The sequence below is a fragment of the Carettochelys insculpta genome, chromosome 2 (genome assembly GCF_033958435.1).
Source record: "Carettochelys insculpta isolate YL-2023 chromosome 2, ASM3395843v1, whole genome shotgun sequence".
Classification (NCBI taxonomy): domain Eukaryota; kingdom Metazoa; phylum Chordata; order Testudines; family Carettochelyidae; genus Carettochelys; species Carettochelys insculpta.
Genome location: NC_134138.1, coordinates 67,000,947 through 67,021,915, shown reverse-complemented (window position 1 = coordinate 67,021,915; position 20,969 = coordinate 67,000,947). Strand labels below are relative to the sequence as shown.

General features: G+C 39.8%; 1 protein-coding gene across 6 annotated transcripts in view; it reads left to right on the top strand.

Annotated features, from left to right (window-relative positions):
- The window catches only part of CSPP1 (centrosome and spindle pole associated protein 1), a 142,339-nt gene that overhangs the window by 14,697 nt on the left and 106,673 nt on the right, over positions 1 to 20,969 (top strand). For 4 of the 6 annotated variants that reach the window (XM_074985742.1, XM_074985743.1, XM_074985745.1 and 1 more), the window contains exons 3-8: positions 75 to 171; positions 4,927 to 5,027; positions 5,707 to 5,730; positions 9,367 to 9,447; positions 13,080 to 13,181; positions 18,088 to 18,533. In XM_074985742.1, the coding sequence (XP_074841843.1) occupies positions 75 to 171; positions 4,927 to 5,027; positions 5,707 to 5,730; positions 9,367 to 9,447; positions 13,080 to 13,181; positions 18,088 to 18,533 (851 nt within the window). The remainder of the gene's footprint in view (positions 1 to 74; positions 172 to 4,926; positions 5,028 to 5,706; positions 5,731 to 9,366; positions 9,448 to 13,079; positions 13,182 to 18,087; positions 18,534 to 20,969) is intronic. The other 2 variants (XM_074985747.1, XM_074985744.1) reach the window with 1 other exon arrangement.

Below are 20,969 nucleotides of genomic sequence, written 5' to 3'. Positions count from 1 at the left end.
ATGTTGTTTCAGATATGTTATGGCTATTTTCCTTATATATTCTTGCAAAGACACACATTTTTTTTTCTTTCCAGAGCAAAGGTGGTGAGAAACTTTCTGAGACCAGTAAAGTCTTAATTTCCATGGCTAAAGAAAATATTCCACCAAACAGTCAACAGAACTATTATCTAGGTATGATATATATAAATATTTTTAATTTTTAGTTTTTAATTTACAGGTTTTTAGTTACAGATAACCATTATCTTACAGAACTTTGCACAGTTTAGAGAAAATGTATTTTTTGGATTCTTAATTGTTGGAGTGTCACTGTAATCCAGAGGCTTAGTGTTCATAACCTTTTAAAAATACTGAGGTATCTTTGAGTTTGTATTTGTCCTCTGAAAGTTAAGTATAATTCAGTATTTTTTTTTTTTAAAGAAGCAAGGAGGGTGAGGTAATATCTTCAATTGGGCCAACTTCCATTAGTGACAAAAAGCGAGCAATCCTGTAGCACCTTAAAGACTAACAAATTAGCGTGAGAGAAAAAATTTTGAGCTTACATGTGGCTTCTTTGGTGTCTTGTGAAAATATAAATCTTCGACAGAGAATTTGTATTTACGTTAGACCCCTCAGTTATGTGGCGGTTGTGTTCTCTCAACCACCACGTAAGTCAGATTTCCTGCACAACTCAGGGGAGCCAGGAAACTGATGAGGGCACCAGCCCTGGCCAGTTTCCTGGCTTCAGTGAGTGGAAGGGATCTGGGAACCAGGTGGCAGCTTGGTTCCTGGCTCCCCTCCGCTGATGGGAGCTGGAAAACTGACCAGCACATCGCTGGTCAGTTTCCTGGCTCCTGCCAGTGGCAGAGAGCCAGTTGTGGCTTCTCCCCAGCTTCCCTCAGTTGGGAGAAGCTGGGGAGAAACTGCAGTGGCGCAGCTGTCTGTCCCTCCAACTGGGAGAAGCCGCGCCGGGTAGACAGATGAGGTGGCATGGCTTCTGTCAGCTGGGGGAAACCAGGGAAAAGCCACGCTGCTGCAGCTGCTTGCCTGGCTTCCCCCAGCTCGGGGAGCTGGATGGGCATACAGCTGCAAAGTGGCTTTGAGTTGTGGTTAACTCACCTTAATACAGGTTAATCGTGCATTTCAGGGGTTTACTGTATTGTGTTCATGGTTGCTGGAACAAAATTATATATTGGGGTAGCACTTCATGTGGATTGTTGCCTCATCTTCCTGATACAAGTTCTGCATCTGTGATTGGAGTCTCAGAAGCAGTAATGCTTTTTCTCTCAGCTTCTTAGGATAAGTAATCCTGTCCTGTCACCGTGAGATGGCTGGTAGGAACTCAAACTAAATTTTCTGAGAAGCCTAATAAGGCAGAGGACATCTGTACGGCTATTAGACTTGGAACTACAGTGTGTTGCTCTTTGGGATGGCAAAGGGAGCTAACAAACACTGTACCTACCACTTCGGTTTAAGATAATGACAGCTGAAGGTGCTCATTATCTTTGAATATCAGGCTATTTGTTTACAATCCTACAACTGGGCACTTGAGTGTGAAAATCTTAGCTATGGGGTGTGTGTGTGCGCGCGCCATCTGGTTAACACTTTTGTTTTGCATTCTGTATGGAGCCGCTATCTTTGACTGTGGTAAGACCTCTCAAATTGCATTGTCCCATGTGATGCTCGTGTTGTTCTTTGTGTTTTTTTTCTTTCAGAAAATCTATCACTTGTTGAGTTGTTGTAGCATAGCTGCTCTGCTTTCCCCACAATGTAATAAATACAAAGGTTAGGCAGTATGTTAGGTATTAAGTTACAGCTACAGTTGTTAACCCATTGTTTTGAAAGAGTGTAGCAGAAGAATGGCTGAAACGCAAATCATGTTAATTGTAAATTGTAGTCAACGGAGTGTCACAAATAGGCTATTAAAAGCTTTGTTGTAACTGAAATGTGAACATGGCCTCAGAATGGTACTCATAGTTTGTGCTGTGCATTATTCTATACATGTGACATCAAATGGGCCAAAAGGTTTAGACTGTGAATAAGCATGGGAAATTGGAGGAGACCCTGATGCCCCTGTCAAAAATATGGAGATGTCCTTTTTCCAGCTCATTTCAAGGAAACAATAAAGCTTTTCTTAGCATTTTCTGATATTTGTGTCTGAGAATGCATCTACACTATGAGATTAAAATCAATTTTAAGTCAGTTAGCCCAATTTTTCCCAGTGTCTGTCCTCACTGTAAATTCTATTAGCTCGATTTATGGACCACTAAAATCAACATGATATCACAATCCTAAAACTGTGGTAACCCGACAGCTGTAGTGTTCAGTTAGAATTTAAAAATCTGAGTGAAGGGTAGTGAGGATGTGGCATGTCTTTAAATCGAATTCATTAGCCTCCACAGATGTCCCGTATGAGCCCCACAATGCACTACACGTCTCCACTCTGGCCTCTTACATCTCCACTACTCTCAAGTGCATAGGAATTAGGCAACAGGACAGTCACAGGTTGGCTCCTGCAAGCTCGTGGCTGTTGGGTCATGAGAGGCTGAAAATCCTCCTCCTTTTTTGTTGCTAGGAACGTGGCTGTGGGGGTCTGTGCTTCTGGGTATACCCCTACTAGCTGCCTTTTTTTTTTTTCTGCACTGCCTGTCGCCAGCCACTGATCCCCCATACCATGTGTTAGCTAGGCTGTGGGTGGGGTTCCTGCTTATCTGGGAGTATGAGGAACTTCTTTTCAGCCATTTACATGTTGTCCTGACCCCAACATCCCCTTCCTTCCCTCCCTCCAGAGGTGCCACATGGTCTGGAACATTCCTGTAACAACCATGTCTACTTAGACAAAAGGGTCTTCTTTCGCAAGTAGCATAAATCCAGATTCAAGTTCCAGAAATGGCCTCCATGGGCAGTCACAATTTTTGTGGCTGTCAAAAGTGTACTGTCTGTTAGCCACGCTGGTCCATTACTGGTGATTCATTGGAGTTTCAGTGTAGCAGCCGTGTCCACTTAAACATATTTAACATGGCAGAGGAAAGAGAGGAATGAAATATGGGAAGATGGCATCATATACCCACATCTACTTGTGGGGCCAGAATGCAATGGGGCTCAGGGAACTGTGGGATAGGTTCCCACAATACACTAGCAGCACATGATTTAAGCTTGATTTAAGCTATTTGTATGTGACAGCAGTAAGTCGATTTTGTGGGGAGTGTGTGGGAAGGTGAAGATGCTCAAAACTGAATGGATAAAACCCACTGTTAAGAAATCAATTTTATCTTGTAGTGTAGATGCAGCCTGAGTAAAGTCAAAAGTGAAATATAGAAAGTAAACTGCAAAAGTTCTAATTTATTTATGAATGTTAGTCAGCTCAGACACCAAATGGCACTATCGTCAGTGTAAATTTCTACTGTGTTTGTGTGTCTTTTTTACAATGCGTGGGTTTGATAAGACCAAAGAGCTGCAATGCATAATGAATGGTTTGAATAGGAGAGACAGACCCCACAGAGAATGGATAGATAATATAGTAGATTGGTGCAGAGCTAGCCTACAGAAACTAAGCCACTCTGCACTGGATAGGGAAAGATGGAAGGAAGTAGCGAGAGAGGCATCAGACACCAATGGGCACTGAGCCCATGGTTATTGATGATGATGATGATGCAAGAGCTGCAATGGTATTTTTAGTTTCAAAATGAAATAAATAATATGTCTCAAATGCCCATGCCATGGTATTGCAATAATAATTAATAGCGCTAATAAGATAGGCATAAACATTTAAAACTTTTTGAAACATAGTACCAAAAGCACCTTGGTAATAGGATTTAAAGGCTCAGGGTTTTTAGTTGTGAGCAGATCCATATGGGGAGCTCTGTGCCTTAGCACCACCGCAGTATAACATGCAGTGGAGGCATCATGGAAGACGTATCTGTCAAGACAATACCAAAAGAGGTCATGCCAGATGTAGCCAGATAAGCTGTGTGTGTTTGTTTCTAAAGATAAATTAAGTTTTCTAAATTATACCTATATTAAATATTGAAAAGTATGAGGTGTATTTAAAATACTCATTCATGTAATATGTGAGCTTTCTAATCTTGGCTGTAAGCCTAAACTCCCAGTTATGTCTTTGGAAATCGTTTAACCCCTCACTCCTTCAGTTTTCCAATCCATAAAATGAGGCTAGAGATACTTACCTCCATTTCAAAAGTGTTATGAGGATTGATGTTCTTAGAGTGCTTTGTGCATGCAAGACCATTACTCTCATTTCACTCATGTTCAGAAGATAAGTGCTAAGAATGTTGTAGAGCCCATAAGTGTACTAGAGGCTCAACAGAAAACATTTAAGACAAGTTCTTGCTCTGAGGAATTAACAATCAAAATATAGTAAACCCTCAATTTAATGGACTAATGCAGGGGGAGGCGTGCCCATTAAACCTGAAATTTCATTGAATATGAGGGTTTGCTGCCCATCCACCCCACCAGGCTCCACACAAAAAAGTGCCGGGGACTCACCAAACTGCTGTCACTAGAGGTGACACTGGACCCTGCCCTGTGGCTGAAGCCTTTCCTTCACGTGTGAACTTTGTGTTTATTTTTTAGATAAATTATATTAATTTAGGAAATAGTACATAATACAGGGTGAACCTCTCTAATCTGGCACCCTCAGGACTTGACTAGTGCTGAAAGAGAGAGTTTGCCGTAATATGGGAGGTCAGAATTGTCTAGAAGCATTACCAACACTTCCACTGCTTACTGGGCTCTTAGAAGACATTAAGGGGTAAATTACAGGTAAATAACAGCATGGAACACAGAGAGCCAGGACTGGTGTCTGTAAACGAACTTCATGGGACTGTGGGAAACTTGGCCACACCCATGAGAAGTGGGCCTCCAGCTAACTAAAATCATGCTGGATTACAGATGTTACCAGATGAGAAATAAAAATTTTATTAAACTTTACAGATGGGTATGGCTTGAGTTTGCCTCTTGGAGATGACTATGAAAGAAAGAAATACAAGCTAAAGGAAGAACTTCGACAAGATTATAGACAATATCTTTCTCAGGTAAAACCTCTTTTGGAATTAATCTCTGATTCTAACAAAAAAAAACCACCATGAAAAAGCCTTTTGGGAAGGCTGAGGTCATTTTGAGCTGTGACAATTTCAAAAACCGAAATGTGGTTTAAAATGCCAATCTTCTTAGGGCTTATATGCTTTAGACTTCTAGAGTTCTTGCTGTCTTGAGATTTCAAATTACTGCCATACAACTTGATTAAATTATTTTTAATTTTTTGTTATTTTTTTTTAAATTCTTCTCAGGTATTTAATATGCCAAACAGGTATTTGCTTAATTACATGATTACCCACATAATGATCTAATAACTCAGATAAGAATACTCATTTAGCCAATAAGATGCTTCAGTTGTTCATCACCTTTTCACAATTCTACCTTTTTGATTTTAAAGAAGGCTGTTACTGTTATGCTTAGTGTACTGTATAAGATGTGACAGTGATGATTTAAAACTTAAGCTTGGCATCTTTTTCTGACTATTCTAAATCCAGTTTTAATCAGATTTTAAGTGAAGTTTAACTTAAAAAATTAGTTTAATGTAATTTTTGCTATGAATGTCTAGTGTTGCTGCCTGTCAATTTGCTTAAAATAGATGAAAAATAGGTTGGTTTTTTTTTAATTGGTTAAAATAAAAGACACTTTATGAATAGTTTCTTTTCCCCTGGCTTCTAGGGTATTTTGCAAGCAAAAAGAAAGGTAGGATGCTGGCATTATATTTCCCCCTCCCTGCCCATATTAGCTTCTTGCTTTGTAAAAATCAGGTTTGCACAAATGAAACCGATTAAAAAATCATGTTTTGTGTTGTGGGTGCTGTTGTTAATTACAACGGTGCTTGTTGGCTCACTTCTTGTAAAATATACTAAGCTTATTATTTCTCATTAATGCTATTGTAGAACATAGGCTGATTTTTGTCTTTGTATTTGCTGTCATTGCTATGTCATCCTGAGTATTCAACAGTTTGTTTCATATGGAAGACAGACTTGCTATAAAGCACATCCCCTCTACCCCGGAGTCGTCTTCAGTTACATTAGACAGGCACTGTTCATAAAGAACTTGTAATGGGACATTGTGAAATTAGTCAAATGTTTTGAGAGTCTGCAACTAATAGTGTGTCAAGAAAAATAAAATAATTTAATTTTAATATGGAGCTTTCTGCTCCTTTGCTACTGTAGATGTTTCTTCAGTGAGGAGGACAGAGGAACTGACTATATATCAAACATTGGCATCAAATGAACATACTAAATAAATTGAAGATTTTTTTTATTTTTGCATTCTTTTACTTATGTGAAGTTTTAAGCATTACTTATAACTATAGTGAGTGTGGACAGAATTTTGACTTTTTTCAAATTTAGTGGGGTCCCTTTTAAGTAATTTAAATGAAAGCTGCTTCAATAAAGGAGTGATGCGTAGCCCAGTACAGCAGCATTAAGAGACTAAATGCAATATATTTGCTATAGTGAGCTTCGAATTACAGAATATTTTTATGTGAAATATTAACTTTTACTGTTGAATATGTTCAGTGATGATAACTGCACTGGAATGCAATATAATTATCATACAGCAATAGCAACTGTACTGATTTGGCTTTCTAATCTCTAAGTGAGCTTTTGTAAAACAAATACTATATTTTTGTTTTAATTTGAAACCATATACAATTTTAATTTAATATTTTATTGATGAAAATCTTGATTTATAATAAATTGCTTCATTTTTTCAAAACATCCATAGAGCATCACATTTTATTTTACTTGTATATTTTGACTGCAAGAATTATTGCTTGTTAATTTAATTCCTAATTGAGTCAGAGGAGAAGCCCTGTTAGTCTGTATCTTCACAAACAAATACTTCACAAAGTAATATTTCTTTTAACTAGGTAATGAGCGTTCATGTGTAAGACCCACTTCCACAGATTTGCTCAGATTAGATTCCTAACTGAGGTTCATTTAAATAGTAACATAAGTTAGCCATACTAAATTTTTAAAAGTTAGCAGAAGAGATTAGACCTTGATCTCTGTTTTCAGTCTCCAAAGTAAGGTAGTAGTGTGATTCTGAGCAGCTCTTAGAGTGTTTTGTTTGGGTCTATACACTAGAAAACAAAATTTCCATATAAATTCTGATTTTCTGTAAACATCTTTTTAAAAATGGAAAGTTTATCATGAGATATGTGTAAGAATTGGCAGTAATTAAGTACTAGCATGGATTACACTGAATTTATTAATATTTTCCAAACAAAAATAGCATTAATCATTCTTGCTATTAAACTAGTCCAATCTCAGTATCTGGGTAAAGTTATATACAGTAGAAACTCAGAAATACAAACACCAGTGTTATGAACTGACCAATTAACTGCATATCTTGCTTGGAACTGGCAGTATGCAGTCAGGCAGCAGCAGAAACAAAACACTGAAAAACCTGCAAATATAGTTAAGTACAGTACCATGTTAAAAATGACCAAAAAAAAGGAAGTTTTAAAAAAAATTGACAAGGTAAAGAAACTGTCTCTGCTTGTTTCATTTAAAGTGAGATTGTTAAAAGCAGCATTTTTCTTCTACATAGTAAAGTTGCAAAGCTGCTGTAAGTTGATGTTGTATGCAAACCTTTGAAAGAACAAACATAGTGTTTTTGTCCAGTTATAAACTACGTCCATTTCCAAGGCATTTGTAAACTTTACGGTTCTACTGTAGTTGCTACACCTAAATCTATTCACTTGTATGATCCAGACTGACAAAGATTTTGACTGGAACAGATGGAAGTTGTCTCACTTAATTTTGCCTCTAGGCTTGCACAAAACACACATTATCACTGGGAAAATGGAAGATAATGATGCAAGTAAAATAAGACAGCAGACATGGAAATACAATCAGATAATATTTTAATAAAAATGTTTTATCAAATAAATAATTGAGGATACACTGGAGAGGATTTTAGGGCAATCTGTAGTAACTCTGCTAAATGAAGCCAGACAAGGTGGGTGAGGTAATAGATTTTATTGAACCAACTCCTTAGAAGAGCTCTGCGTTGCTCAAAAGCTTGTCTCTTCCATCTGAAGTTGGTGCAGCAGTAGATACTACCTCATCCGCCTTCTCTCAGCCTCAATTGCTCTACATACAGTTTATGGAGGCCACTTAGTTCTGAAGTTGAATTGTTAGGTTAGGAGGGCTGACATTGACGTTTTGGCTGTATTGACTGTGGTGGAGGGGTGGGCAAATGTTTTGGCCTGAGTGGCACATTAGGGTTCTGAAATTGCATAGAGGGTTGGGTGGGCAGGGGCAGCTAGGGGAGGCTGTGCCTCCTCAAACAGCCAGGCATGGCCCAGACCCAATCCTGCCCCCACTGGTACTCCAGCTTCTCATCCAATCCCCCCCGCCCCCAACCCTACCTCCAAATATCTCCCCCAGTGCTTCCACCTCTTATCCACCCTGGAAATCCTGCTTCTTTATCCAACTCCCTGTCGTCTGACTGCCTCCTTGCCCCCTCACCTTTGTCCCTGTGCTCCGTCCACTCCCTGCGCTCCCTTCCCACTGATCGCAGCGGCCAGAGTGCTGGGCTGGTGGTGATAAAACAGTGCTGCTTGTCTGGAGCTACACCCATGCTACCTGGAGCATCTGTGCTGGCGGTGTGGAGAGCTAAGGTTGTGGGGGGTAAGGGTGGGGTGGATAGAATGGTGGAGGCCAGGGGCTAGCCTCCTTGGGCAGGACCATGGGAGCTGGACACAAGGGTCCTGTGGGCCAGATGTGGCCCATGGGCTGTAGTTTGCCCCTTCTGCTATAGTGTATAGATTGGTAATTTTGCAGAGACAATAGCACAGATTTCCATTGGTAGAATAGGAAGTATAGGAGTGTTTTCTTAAATTGCTAATTACATTCCTTTACTCTTTCCCTGTCTTCACCAAGGTAAATTCTTGGAGAATTCTTTCATCTTCATGTATTTTAATAGTAAGATTTAATAATGGCTATATATAAACAATATGTATTTTTAAATGAGAAAAGTGGTAATTTTTGTAGCAGTCCTACATAACTTAACAAAACTCTGTAGAATACAGAAAAGCTGTGGTGAACATTCAAATAGTAATAATTGAAATTAAAGCTAACACATCATCATGAACTCATAATACAGAGATAACAAAACATTTTACCTGCAGTTTTCTTGGCTTCTGTTGATTTATATGCCAAACATATCCTGCATTTCTAAAAAGCAAAGATAGGGCAATATGTTCCTCTTCATTGAGAGAGGCTATGATATGCTAGAAGGGGTAATTCCTAGATTCTGTGTGGTATTTAGTAAGTAAGATTTGATCAAAACTTTCTGAACTGTTCAATTTGCTTTATACAGAAAAGTCATCTGTCTACCAGTGAAGTAGATCCATATACTCTGGGACTATCTCTTCCTATCAGTGAGAGGCGGTCAGCCCAAGTAAGTATGCAAGTAGAAACTCGCTAAACGGGCCCACTGATAGTGGGGGTAATGGGGCAATTGCCTCCAGGCCCAGCGTTTCAGAGGGGCCTGTAGCTCTGTCCGTGGCTAGTTTTGTAGCCCCTGAGGCATGCACCAGCACGTTAGTTTCTACCACTAATACAGTGGCCATGCTAGATCTCCTTGGGTTTTCAGCCCTGCTCATGGAAGACCGCTTGATCCATTGTATGCGTGTTTAGGTGTCTCTCTCCCAAGAGGCAGGTTAATCCTCCTGAGTAACTTCAGTAACTGCTTGCATCGAGAGGAATAACAATTTCTAGAAAAAGAGAAACCAGTTCTGGATGCAATATCCCCATCTTCTCCTGGCAGTCAGCTCATCTAGGTTGGCATCTGATTTCCTAGCACTTGATAATGTGGATGGTGAAAATCTTAGACATTCTCCTGAAAGTTATTCATGAGAAAAAAAAAAAACACTCTCTTTTGGACATACTGCACTTGTTAACTCCAGGGATGTTAGCCTTACTAATACATAATAGTTTGCTGGAATTGCTAAATCCATCTGGTCTACTCTAGCTTCTGTTTCTGTCATGTGCAAAAGAACAGATAAAAGAATGAGTGCTTTAGAAGGAATCTGAATATTTTGCATCCATACTGTAGCTGTCTTCCTTTAGGAAGCGGTGTGAGAGAGAATGAAATGGCCGGGGCCCCTAAAATGGATCAAATTTTGTAGTCCCTTTGAAGGAAAAAGATTCTATCCCAAACTGGTTCTTTTTGGCCAGAAAGTACACTAGTCTGAAATCCTTCAGATTACAGTAACAAATTATGAAGTGCTGCTATCTAAATATGACTCTTCAGATGAGGAGCAAACTGCAATGATAAATTACCAAATAAGTATCAGGGAGTCCTGAATGTCTAAAATCCCTAATAGCTGAAGGTCAGCCAACTGCTGCTAACTCCGTAGGCTTTGTTGTATGCCTTAGCAGCATGTACAATGGCTACAGCAATAGTCAGGAGACGGTCATCATGGTTTCAGTCATCCGCTGTAGAGGTCCAGTGGAAGGATCTCTCCGTGGAAGGAGATGAACTCTTCAGCAGTACCATTGACAAAGCCCTCAGTACTTCAAAAGATTCCTGGGCAACTCACGTCTCTTTAGTTACTTGAGGATGCTGAGTCTTAAGAGGAAACAGTTGAGACAACCATATTTCAGATAGTGTTTGTACAGTTCTCTGATTAGCTAGGGAGATCTTTGAAGCCACTGAGGAAGAAGCAGAGGTTCTATGGGAAGTGACTTTGTTGTCATCTTAGCTGTTCTGCCATTTGGGGCTTCAGATAAGTTCCTGTAAAAGGTTGCTAGCCTGCCTGCCTACTTGAATCCTCAACTAGAGGGTCAGCCGTGGTGGACATGCATGGTATGAAGATCATGGTTGCCAAAATAGAGGGAATGGCTTAAAACAAAAAAGGGGGCCTCTGGTTCAAGGGCAGGGCTTGTGTTTTTACTGTTTTAATCTTCAAGAAGAAAGGATATGGAAACTAGTCCTTGGCTGCTGTATCAAAACTTTCATTCACTTCTCTGGATTCTGAAAGATGACCCTAACTTTTGTAACTCTTTCTTTTGATCCTCAGAACTGTTTTGCAGATCCTAACCTGGCTGGTGCTTGTTTCTTGTCATGTCTCATCTCTGCAGTTATTGTAGGGCAAACTACTTTCTTTGCAGATACAACCTTAATTTCCGCATTTCCTAACTTCTGAATGTGTGACTTTTCAACCTCAATTTTTTTTTTTAACAGGGGGAGGGAATTTGGGGGTCAGGAGAAAATGTAAGCAGCTGAAAAGAAGCTTCTTGTCCAAGCATGACCGCCACCCACAGACTAGCTGCCATGTGATGCGGGCAAGGGAAAGTTCCAGAATACATGGTGCCTCTCAGGGAGGGGATGTGGAGGGGTGGGACAACATGTAAATGGCTGAAAAGCAGTTTCTCGTCCTATCAGACAAGTACAACCCCCACCTACAGCTTAGCTGCCATGGTGTGGGGTTGTGTGTGTGTGTGGGGGGCAGCAGCTGGTTCTAGGCAGTGCAGAAAAAAAAAGGCAGCAAGCAGGGGTATACACAGAACCACAGACCCCACAGCTACACTGCTAACAAACACAAAGAAGGTTTTTTAGTCTCTTATGACTCTACAGCCATGGGCTTCCAGGTGCCAAAATGAAATGGTGTTCCTGTTGCCTAATTCCTCTGCACCTGAGAGCAGTGGAAATGGAAGAGGCCAGAATGTAGAATTGTGGGGCACATACAGACATCTCTGGAGGCTAATGAATTCGATTTAAAGACATGGTGCTTCCTCACTACCCTACATTTGGAATTTTAAATTTCAACTGAATGTTACACCTGTCAGGTTACCACAATATTATGATTTTGATATTACATTGATTTTAGTGCTCCATAAATCAAGCTAATGGAATTTACAGTGAGGACAGGCACTTGGAAAAATCAGGCTAATGTGACTTAAAATCGATACTATCTCACAGTGTAGATATAGCCTCAGAACACATGCAGTATGAGCTCTTATACTTTTTAACTCCTGAGGCATTTTTCTCCAAAATGTTTACTAGGTACTGGCACTTAATAAGTATTATGATGAATGATTTTAGGTAGTCTAACTGAAAATCTTTCATTCAGTTGCTCAGCTTTCAGTCTCTTGAGTTTTGTGATGTTCTGTAGTCACCACAGTCTTTCAGATTAGACAAAATCTGTTTCAAAAGTAACAAATGAACTCCCCATTTAAGTGGGAAAAGACCATCTTTCCAGGGTTCCCATGTACATCCCAAAGAAGGGTATGGATTCAAGTCCACTTTTTCCTTTGCAGATAATCTTTAACATTTTACCACATCACATTTGTTTTATTTTTAAACTTTTAATATTCTTTAAAGAGTAAATAAACTGCCTCAACCCAAGGGAATACAACGTTGAATTTTTAATGATACTCAAGTTTTTAACAAACCATTTGTGAGATGTATGATATTGTTCTCCCTGTAATGTTACACTTAGTCAGGGAATTTACAGCTGCTTGGGGCATAAGGTCCTATTACTTGAATAGTTTCAATAACCATGTAACTACTCAGCAGTGTTACCTGTATGCTTTCTGCTTGGGTGGCTGCCCAGCTGAGGAGCAGAACTCTCAATGGGCAGCATATATTTCTACTGGTGGGGCACATCTACATATGCCTTGATGCACATAACACAATTTATTCAGCCCATGGATAGAAAAAAAAATTAGATGGAGCACTGCCACTGAGTCTCTTTTTAATGAGGTTAGCTAACTTGATCTGGGTTAACTCATTGAAATCTCCACCTGTTTCCATTGTGGATCCGTTTTAACATGTTTAATTCAAATTTAACTTGAGTTATCCCCCAGGCTGTAACTGTGTGAAATTCTGTCTGCATGCAAATATTATACATCTGTGGCATAGTTGAAGAGATATAATCCCAACTCATTGGCAAACAATACCTTTGGGTCCTATTTGTACATCAGACGGAAGTGAAAGTCATACCCTATTCTTTTAATATCTTTTGCAAAATTAGAAATCATTTCCCTAACGCGCAAAGTTCTGAAACTGTCACTGTCCTGTTTCAGGAGAAACTCCGGCTTGAAAGGAACAGGGAGTACAATCAGTATCTCAGGGACAAGGAAGAGTGGAATGAAAGGTTAAGGAAAACAGTAAAGAAAAAGACAGAGGTAATATAGATTTTTCTGAAGTCAGTTCGCTCTGAGAGAATTTAAATGAAATTAAGACTTTCTCCATGTCACTTTGTGTAATTGCTCTATAGGTTTTATGCATGATAAAATCTAAAGCTATGGTTACACTGACAAGAACTGCCAGCAGCAGTATGCAGATGGGCCGTCTCAAAAATGCAAATGGTTGCTCATTTGCACATTCACTCACCGTCAGATGCTGCTGGCGGCACAAAAAAAGCTGTGCAAACATGGTTCTGCTGGCAAAACCCTCGCTTTGTCGGCAGCCTCTTATGCCTGATTTTTTCCAGGTATAAGAGGCTGCTGACAAAAGGGGTGTTTCACCAGCAGAACTGCATTTACGCAGCCTTTTTTGTGCTGGCAGCAACATCTGCCAGTGAGCAGATATGCAAATGAGAGGCTATTTTCATTTTCGAGATCATCCATTTGCATACTGCTGCTGGAGGTTTGGGTCAATGTAACCATAGCTTAAGTCTCTTCCGAATCAGAGCAGCGAAGAATATGTGTTTGTTTTTTAATATTCCTGCTCAGCACGTGTTCCCTTTTTCCACAGGAAGATAATTTTAGCAGTGATCTGTCTTCTGCAGGCATTTTTTTACATCTCTGATTACTCTCTGTCTCTCTAGTACCCTGGTTGGTAGTTTTATGCTGTTTTTTGATTGAGAGAAGAGGGAAACTTATTTAAAACAAACTCCATCAAAGTATGTCTGTATTATGTCTTTCCTCGTCCTCCCTTTCTTAAGGTTTGTCTACACTTGCCTTTTTCTTTTTCAGGGGAAAAAAAAGAGGAAAAGCTCTCTTATCTCAACTTTTGTGCGTGGCAATGTGAACACTCACAAAAGTTGAGATAAGAGGGCTTTTCCCTCAGGATAATAACTCGAGCTCTGCAAATGACTCTCATTGACACCCCCTCTTCAAGGTTGAAAATAAACGTGTGTGAACAAAGCGCAGCTATTGTCAGCTTATGTGAAAGCTCCTTTTGTAATACTGTGGCTGTGGACTATGTCTCTAAGGCTACGTCTACACGTGCAGCCAACATCGAAATAGTCTATTTCGATGAATAACGTCTACACGTCCTCCAGGGCCAGCAACGTCGATGTTCAACTTCGACGTTGCTCAGCCCAACATCGAAATAGGCGCAGCGAGGGAACGTCTACACGTCAAAGTAGCACACATCGAAATAGGGATGCCAGGCACAGCTGCAGACAGGGTCACAGGGTGGACTCAACAGCAAGCCGCTCCCTTAAAGGGCCCCTCCCAGACACAGTTGCACTAAACAACACAAGATACACAGAGCTGACAACTGGTTGCAGACCCTGTGCCTGCAGCATAGATCCCCAGCTGCCGCAGAAGCAGCCAGAAGCCCTGGGCTAAGGGCTGCTGCCCACGGTGACCATAGAGCCCTGCAGGGGCTGGAGAGAGAGCATCTCTCAACCCCCCAGCTGATGGCCGCCATGGAGGACCCAGCAATTTCGACGTTGCGGGACGCGGATCGTCTACACAGTCCCTACTTCGACGTTGAACGTCGAAGTAGGGCGCTATTCCTATCTCCTCATGAGGTTAGCGACTTCGACGTCTCGCCGCCTAACGTCGAAGTTGGTGCCGCTACTTCGAAGTAGCGTGCACGTGTAGACGCAGCTTAAATGAGAACACTCCATTTTGCAATTCTGTGGCAGTGTGAATGCGATTTTTTTGACTTTACTTACTTGGTACATCGAAAAAAATATAATCAAAAAGCTAGGGAGTGTAGAGACAGCCCCAATATATATAATATCTGTTGCTTAGACTATAATCTTAGGAATCTGTCTTTCAAGTATTTTATGTATAGGACCTGTCATTGTAAAACAATAATTGACATGAGAAAAAAATATTTCTGTAAATTTTTAGTCTCCTTTTTTTTTTTTTTTTTATATCTGTGGAAATTGTAGAAAATCTACAATACAGTGCAATAATACAATATATTTTAAACAAGTGTAAATGATTGTTTTTAATGTAATTTAGCTGCCCTAGGTAGATTGATCCCACTTTTTATGTTCTCTATCAGTTTTGCCTGATTTCTGGTAAAAATGGAAAATGTGGCATAAAGTCTGATGTCTTAACTACAGTTGAACCTCTCTAATTTGGCACTCTTTCATCTGGCAGAATCCTTCCCAGGCAGTCATTTCCCCTTTCGTATGTGTACAGTGGCGTACTCCTTCCTATGTAGAGTACTTTGCATTTGTCCATATTGAATTTCCACACCAGTGTAATTTATATAGCTCAGGGAGCTTTTTCACACCTCTGAGCAACATGAGTTGTATCAACAAAAGTGATAGTAGAAACATGAACACTTTAATCATACAGTCTTTACTCAGGTTTAGAGCCAAATTCACAGGCTCGGTGGGGCAAATTCACTGGGGCAACTCGCAGATTATCTATGACCACAAATTTTGTTTGAAGGAAGGTGAATATCATTTAAAAACATAGCTTTATATTTATTTTTGCATTCATTTTAATTGACAACACAAATATTTAACTTTGTCCTTAACATTCCAAGCACACTACAGGCTGAACCTCTCTATTCCACCACCCTTAGGACCTGATCAGTGCTGAATGAGAGAATTTATTGGATCATGAGAGGGCAGTGTTGTCTAGCAGCATTGCCAACACTTCCACAGCTTATTGGCCTTTTAGAAGACACTTAGTGGTAAATGACAGCTAAATAACACAGAACACGGAGGGCCACAACTGGTTGCTGTAAATGAACTTAATAGGACCACAGGAACCTTGTCCACACCCATGATAAGTGGTCATCTAGCTAACTAAAATCATGTCAGATTATGGATGTTTACTGATATTTTCAACCAGCTCTTTTGAGGGGATCTAAGGATTTTTAATGCATTTTTCTTCAGTCTTGAAAACTCTGTTCACTTTGTTTCCACAAGGAAACAATATTCCACAATATCTAGTCTGGAAAGGTGGCAGCCCCTTCATAGATTATTCATAAGGTTCTGTAGTAACCTAAAAGACAAAATGGATTATTTTCAGATACCCAAATTAGCCAACAAAGTAGCGTCATTGCTGAATTAGGGTGCTGTAAATTCTGCTGCAGAGTCTTTCAAAGGATCCAGAAGATGGGCGGATAGATATCCACAAGCTGGAATGCCGAAGCCACTGCAGCATCAAAGCAAATTTCAGTTCTGTCCATTGTCCTGAAGTTGGCACAAAGAATTAGTCAGAAACAACTAAACAGTGTTCCTAGGTCTGATTCCTTCAAGTCTGAGCCAGAGGAATATGATTCTCTTTACTTTGCTTTTCAGTTTTTTTTTTCTTTGCTGCTCCTGTTGTTGTTTATCTGAGAGAAAAGAATGAAATGTGGAAATACATTTTGCTCCATTTAGGGGACTTGGGAGATCTAGAAAACTTTTTTTCGGTGGGGAGGAAATTTCTTCTTTAAGGTCCTTTTTCATCTTTTGCTTCCCAGAGGCGTGTGTTTGTTTTTGTTTTTGTCTCTTTGAAGTGTGAGCATACTTGGGGCCATAAAGAAAGGCTATGGGGGAATAGTGTGAAGGGACATCTTGCACCCCAGAGTCTAAAAGGGAGTGGAGGAAAGCTGTAAGTAATTCTTGATAAATAGCTGCTTCTTTGCCCCAACTAGAAGCATCTCTTCAGAACTCATGGATCCCTCCATAATACTTAGAAAGCTACAAATGTAGAAGAGGCAGATTTGTACTCATTTGCCAGCCTCAATGAGCAGGCACTACCTGGAGGTCTGGATTCTTCTGTGGGACCAGGCTTTGACAATGCTGCTTGCAATGTTCAGTAATGTGGGCCAATGTGCTGTGGGAGGATAACAACTGAGTTTGTCAGATACATGATGCAGATGGGTGTTGCTGCTGCAGCCCTTCCCAGCTATGTCCTCAGTGGCATCTCATGCAGGTTAGGAGCTCTGATCACCTGCAAGCAGTCTTATAGTTACCTGTGAGGTTTGTCCACAATTTTGTTTCCTGATAGTAAGGAAAGCTCTGATACTGCACATCAGAGCTTGGAGATCATATTAGGTCCTTTTTCCTCAAAGTGACGGAAACTGTGACAGATTTATATGTTCTTGTCTGTCTATTGCATGTGTATGGATTCCATGAGCAACTCACAATCTTTAATGTCTTTGTCACTGGAACACTCCTGTGAGGTAAAGAAATACTATCTCATGGATGGGGAACTGAGGCAAAGAGAACCTAAGGCTAGCTATACACTACATCATTTACAGCAATGCAGCTGAATCCTTCAAATATCTAAATGAGTTAAGTTATGCTAAAGTAATTTGTTGTGTAAACACAGCCACAGTGAACTTGCCCAAGGTTACATAGGAAGTCAGCAGTGGATCAGGAAAGTCACAGGCTAGTTCTCTAACCATTACATCATCTTTCCACTTAGTCACTGTTTTTTTGGAGAGAGAACTAAAATGGGTTTTTGAACCCAAAAACTGTTCTGCTCAGAGAGAGGACATCAGACTGGCTGACCCTCAGTACAGTTAGGACATCTGTGCATGTGACCAGATATAAGGGCTTACAAGCACGATGGTGTCCCTCTGCCTTTAAATCTAAAGGTAATTTCATTATCTAAACTGAGTTTGTGGGAGGTCTATCATTGAGGACTGCTGGCCATCCCATTGTCAGTGAAAATAAATGATCAGGTAAGATGAAGAATATTGCTGTTTTGGGAAAATTTCCACCAACATTTAAGTCCCCCTTTAAGAGCATTTTTTTAGACCTCATTTGATGAGAGTTAAAATTAGGAGATTATCAAAAATACATAATGAAATCATTGCTGTGGCTTATACTGAGATGATGAATGAAGATCAATTTTTTTTTGTATTTGTATCTTTTAATATATTTTTTCTGTTAAACAGCATGAGACAGAACGAAGTAGAAAAACTACTGCTGTTACTCGAGTCCAACCAGAACTACGTTCACAAACACAGGCTTCTTATGCAGATTCAGAACCTCCCAAGAAAGATGCTTTTACGTCCACAGAAGCTTATGAAGAGCTACTAAATCGGAAACGACTGGAGGAGGACCAATATCGGAGACTAAATGATGAGGCTGAACTAAGAGAGAGAATATTGCCCAAAAAACTTGATGAAAAACTGGACATTTCCAACAGAAAGCATCATAGATTTGATAGCAAATGTGATATTTCTCCTCGAAGGCATCACAGATTTGATGAGGATCGTGATTTTGATAGAAGATACCACAGATTAGACTATGATCCTGAAATAAATGAGGAAATGGACTCCAGATTTAGATATGAAAGGGACTATGACAGAATGCCTCTGAGAGTGTTCCATACTGAAAGGTATTTTTAATTCAGTTTTCCACTTCTTTACTTTCTTAATGCCGTTGGCGATGGGATTATAGCACTAAACATAGGGTGCTATGGTATAGTGGTACTGAGCATCAGATTTGAAATACTTAGACTCTCTTGAATCACAGGTTCAAACTCTAGGAGGGTTGATTCTGTTGTGGGTCCTTCTGAGGTTGATAAATGGAATTCTGTGCAGAGACTTGAAAAAACTGAGAGTCCACTCTGCCCCCTTTTCGGGTGGATGCTCAATCCCATACCATTTTTTCCTAAAATGAAGACAATCTTCACCAAACATTTATTTTCTCTGCTATTGTGTTTTGTGGTCCGTAGTGACTGTCTGCCTGACTGGTTCTGCATTAGGGGACAGATCATAAAGTGTTATAAATTGTCATAGGCCAGAGTAACCCTAGGACCGTTTATATCAGCTAAGGATCTGTCCCAGGAGTAAGCATTTCAATCATGCTGTATGTAAATAGTTTATAAATTGCTCTGAAATCTTTCATCATAAAGAGTGCTTCACAACTATAAAGTAACACAATTAATAATTGGTGCACTGAGTGCATGTATTTAACATCTAATGAAGTGATAATTGCATTAAGGTGTCACTTCTGGGGCATAAGTTAATATTTTATAAACTCTGCTTAATATGCATAATTAAAATGGATTATGTACTGTTCAGTGAAAATTTATATGAAAATTCTTCAAATTATACTCTCAGAATTAATGAGAAACTAAAATACTCCAGTGAGTAAGAGGACACTTAAATTAAAACTTACATTTTTGTCATATCAGTAATTTAGGCAACAATTTCAACCATCACTAATATGCATGTAAAATGTTAAGTACTAAATTAATTTATTTGTGAATAGTATTACTTAGCTCAGTTGGCTGTAATTTGTTGATCTTAAATGTGCTTTCTGTTTTTATTCTATTTTACTGTGAGGTACCTGTGCTTGCATCATGACAATAGTATTTAAGCACTTACGGTCGCCCATTAACATGATTAACAACTATCATGTGCAATTCATTGTCTCTCCTATCTCCTGGAGGAAATTGTGCGTGCAATGTCGTGTTCTGCTTTACTATAATTTTATTTTTAACTTATATGTACTTCTATATGTGGGTTAGAAAAAAAATTGAATAAGTGCACTTGGAGTGTGAAGTGGTATGGTTTCATCCTTAGTTCCTAAGGGAATTTATTTTAGTGGCTTGGACCACCTCTTCAAAAAGCTTTGTATCCTGCACAGATATTTGATTTAGGTTTGAGTTTTTGATTTTCTTGACCCATACTTAATTGGTATTCTGGCAGGATAGTAAGGCCTGCTTTGCCCATAGGCCTCTTCAGTGGGCAAGATTTATTTTTTGCCAGTAAAGTTATAACATAAGTTAATTTAGCTCAGTGTGCTTTGAGTTAGAATACGAAGGTGCTGTGTAGAGTAGTTACATAGGGAAGTTGATCTTCCTCTTAGTCATTATAAGCTATTTTGTAAGAATATGTTACCTCTGGAAGTTCACTTTAATGTGCATACAAGATCCATGCCTGGGAATGGTTTTACTTTGATTTTAAAAAATAAAGTTGTATTTAGAAAACAGCTTCTTTTAAATAAAGCATAAATACAAAAAACCCACAAAGCATATATTGGATCTATAACAGCAACGAAGGGTCCTGTGGCACCTTATAGACTAACAGAAAAGTTTTGAGCATGAGCTTTCGTCAGCACAGACTCACTTCATCAGATGCACTTCACATGCATGTTCAGGTTTCACTGTCTATTATTAATTTGTTAGGGGTGCTTCTAAATACTCTTTCTTTGTGAGTCATAGCACATGCTTAAGGCCCTACCAAATTCGTGGCCATGGAAAACAGGTCACAGACTGAAATCTCTCTACTATGCAAATTTCACAGGGGAGACTAATGTTTCTCAGATCGAGGGCCCTTAAACAAAAGAGAGTGCAGGGGTCACCGGGTTATTTTAGGGGAGAGGGGATACAACATTATCACCCTTACTTCTATTTCATCTTTAAAGCTGGGTGCCAGGCCAATAGCTGCCTGTCTCCAGACAACCAACTCTGAAGGAAGAGACCCTCCAGCAATGCAGCAGAATTAAGGCTAAAAATATATCATGCCACCCTTATTTCCGCAGTGCTTCCTTCACTGCTGGTTGGCCAAAAATGGCAGCTGCTGACTGAGGGCCTGGCTATCCCTTCAGAGCTGGGTTACTGGTCTGCAGCTGTCTCTCTCCAGTTGCCCAGTTGTGAAGACAGTGCTGCCACCAGCAGCAGTGAAGAAGGGTAGCAGAATCCTGCCCTACCATCGTCTCTTGACTACTCCCCTCCCCACGCTTCTTTTTGAGTCAGTGCCTCAACAATTATAACACTGAAATTTCAGATTTAAATAATTGAAATCATGCAAGTTACTGTTTTAAA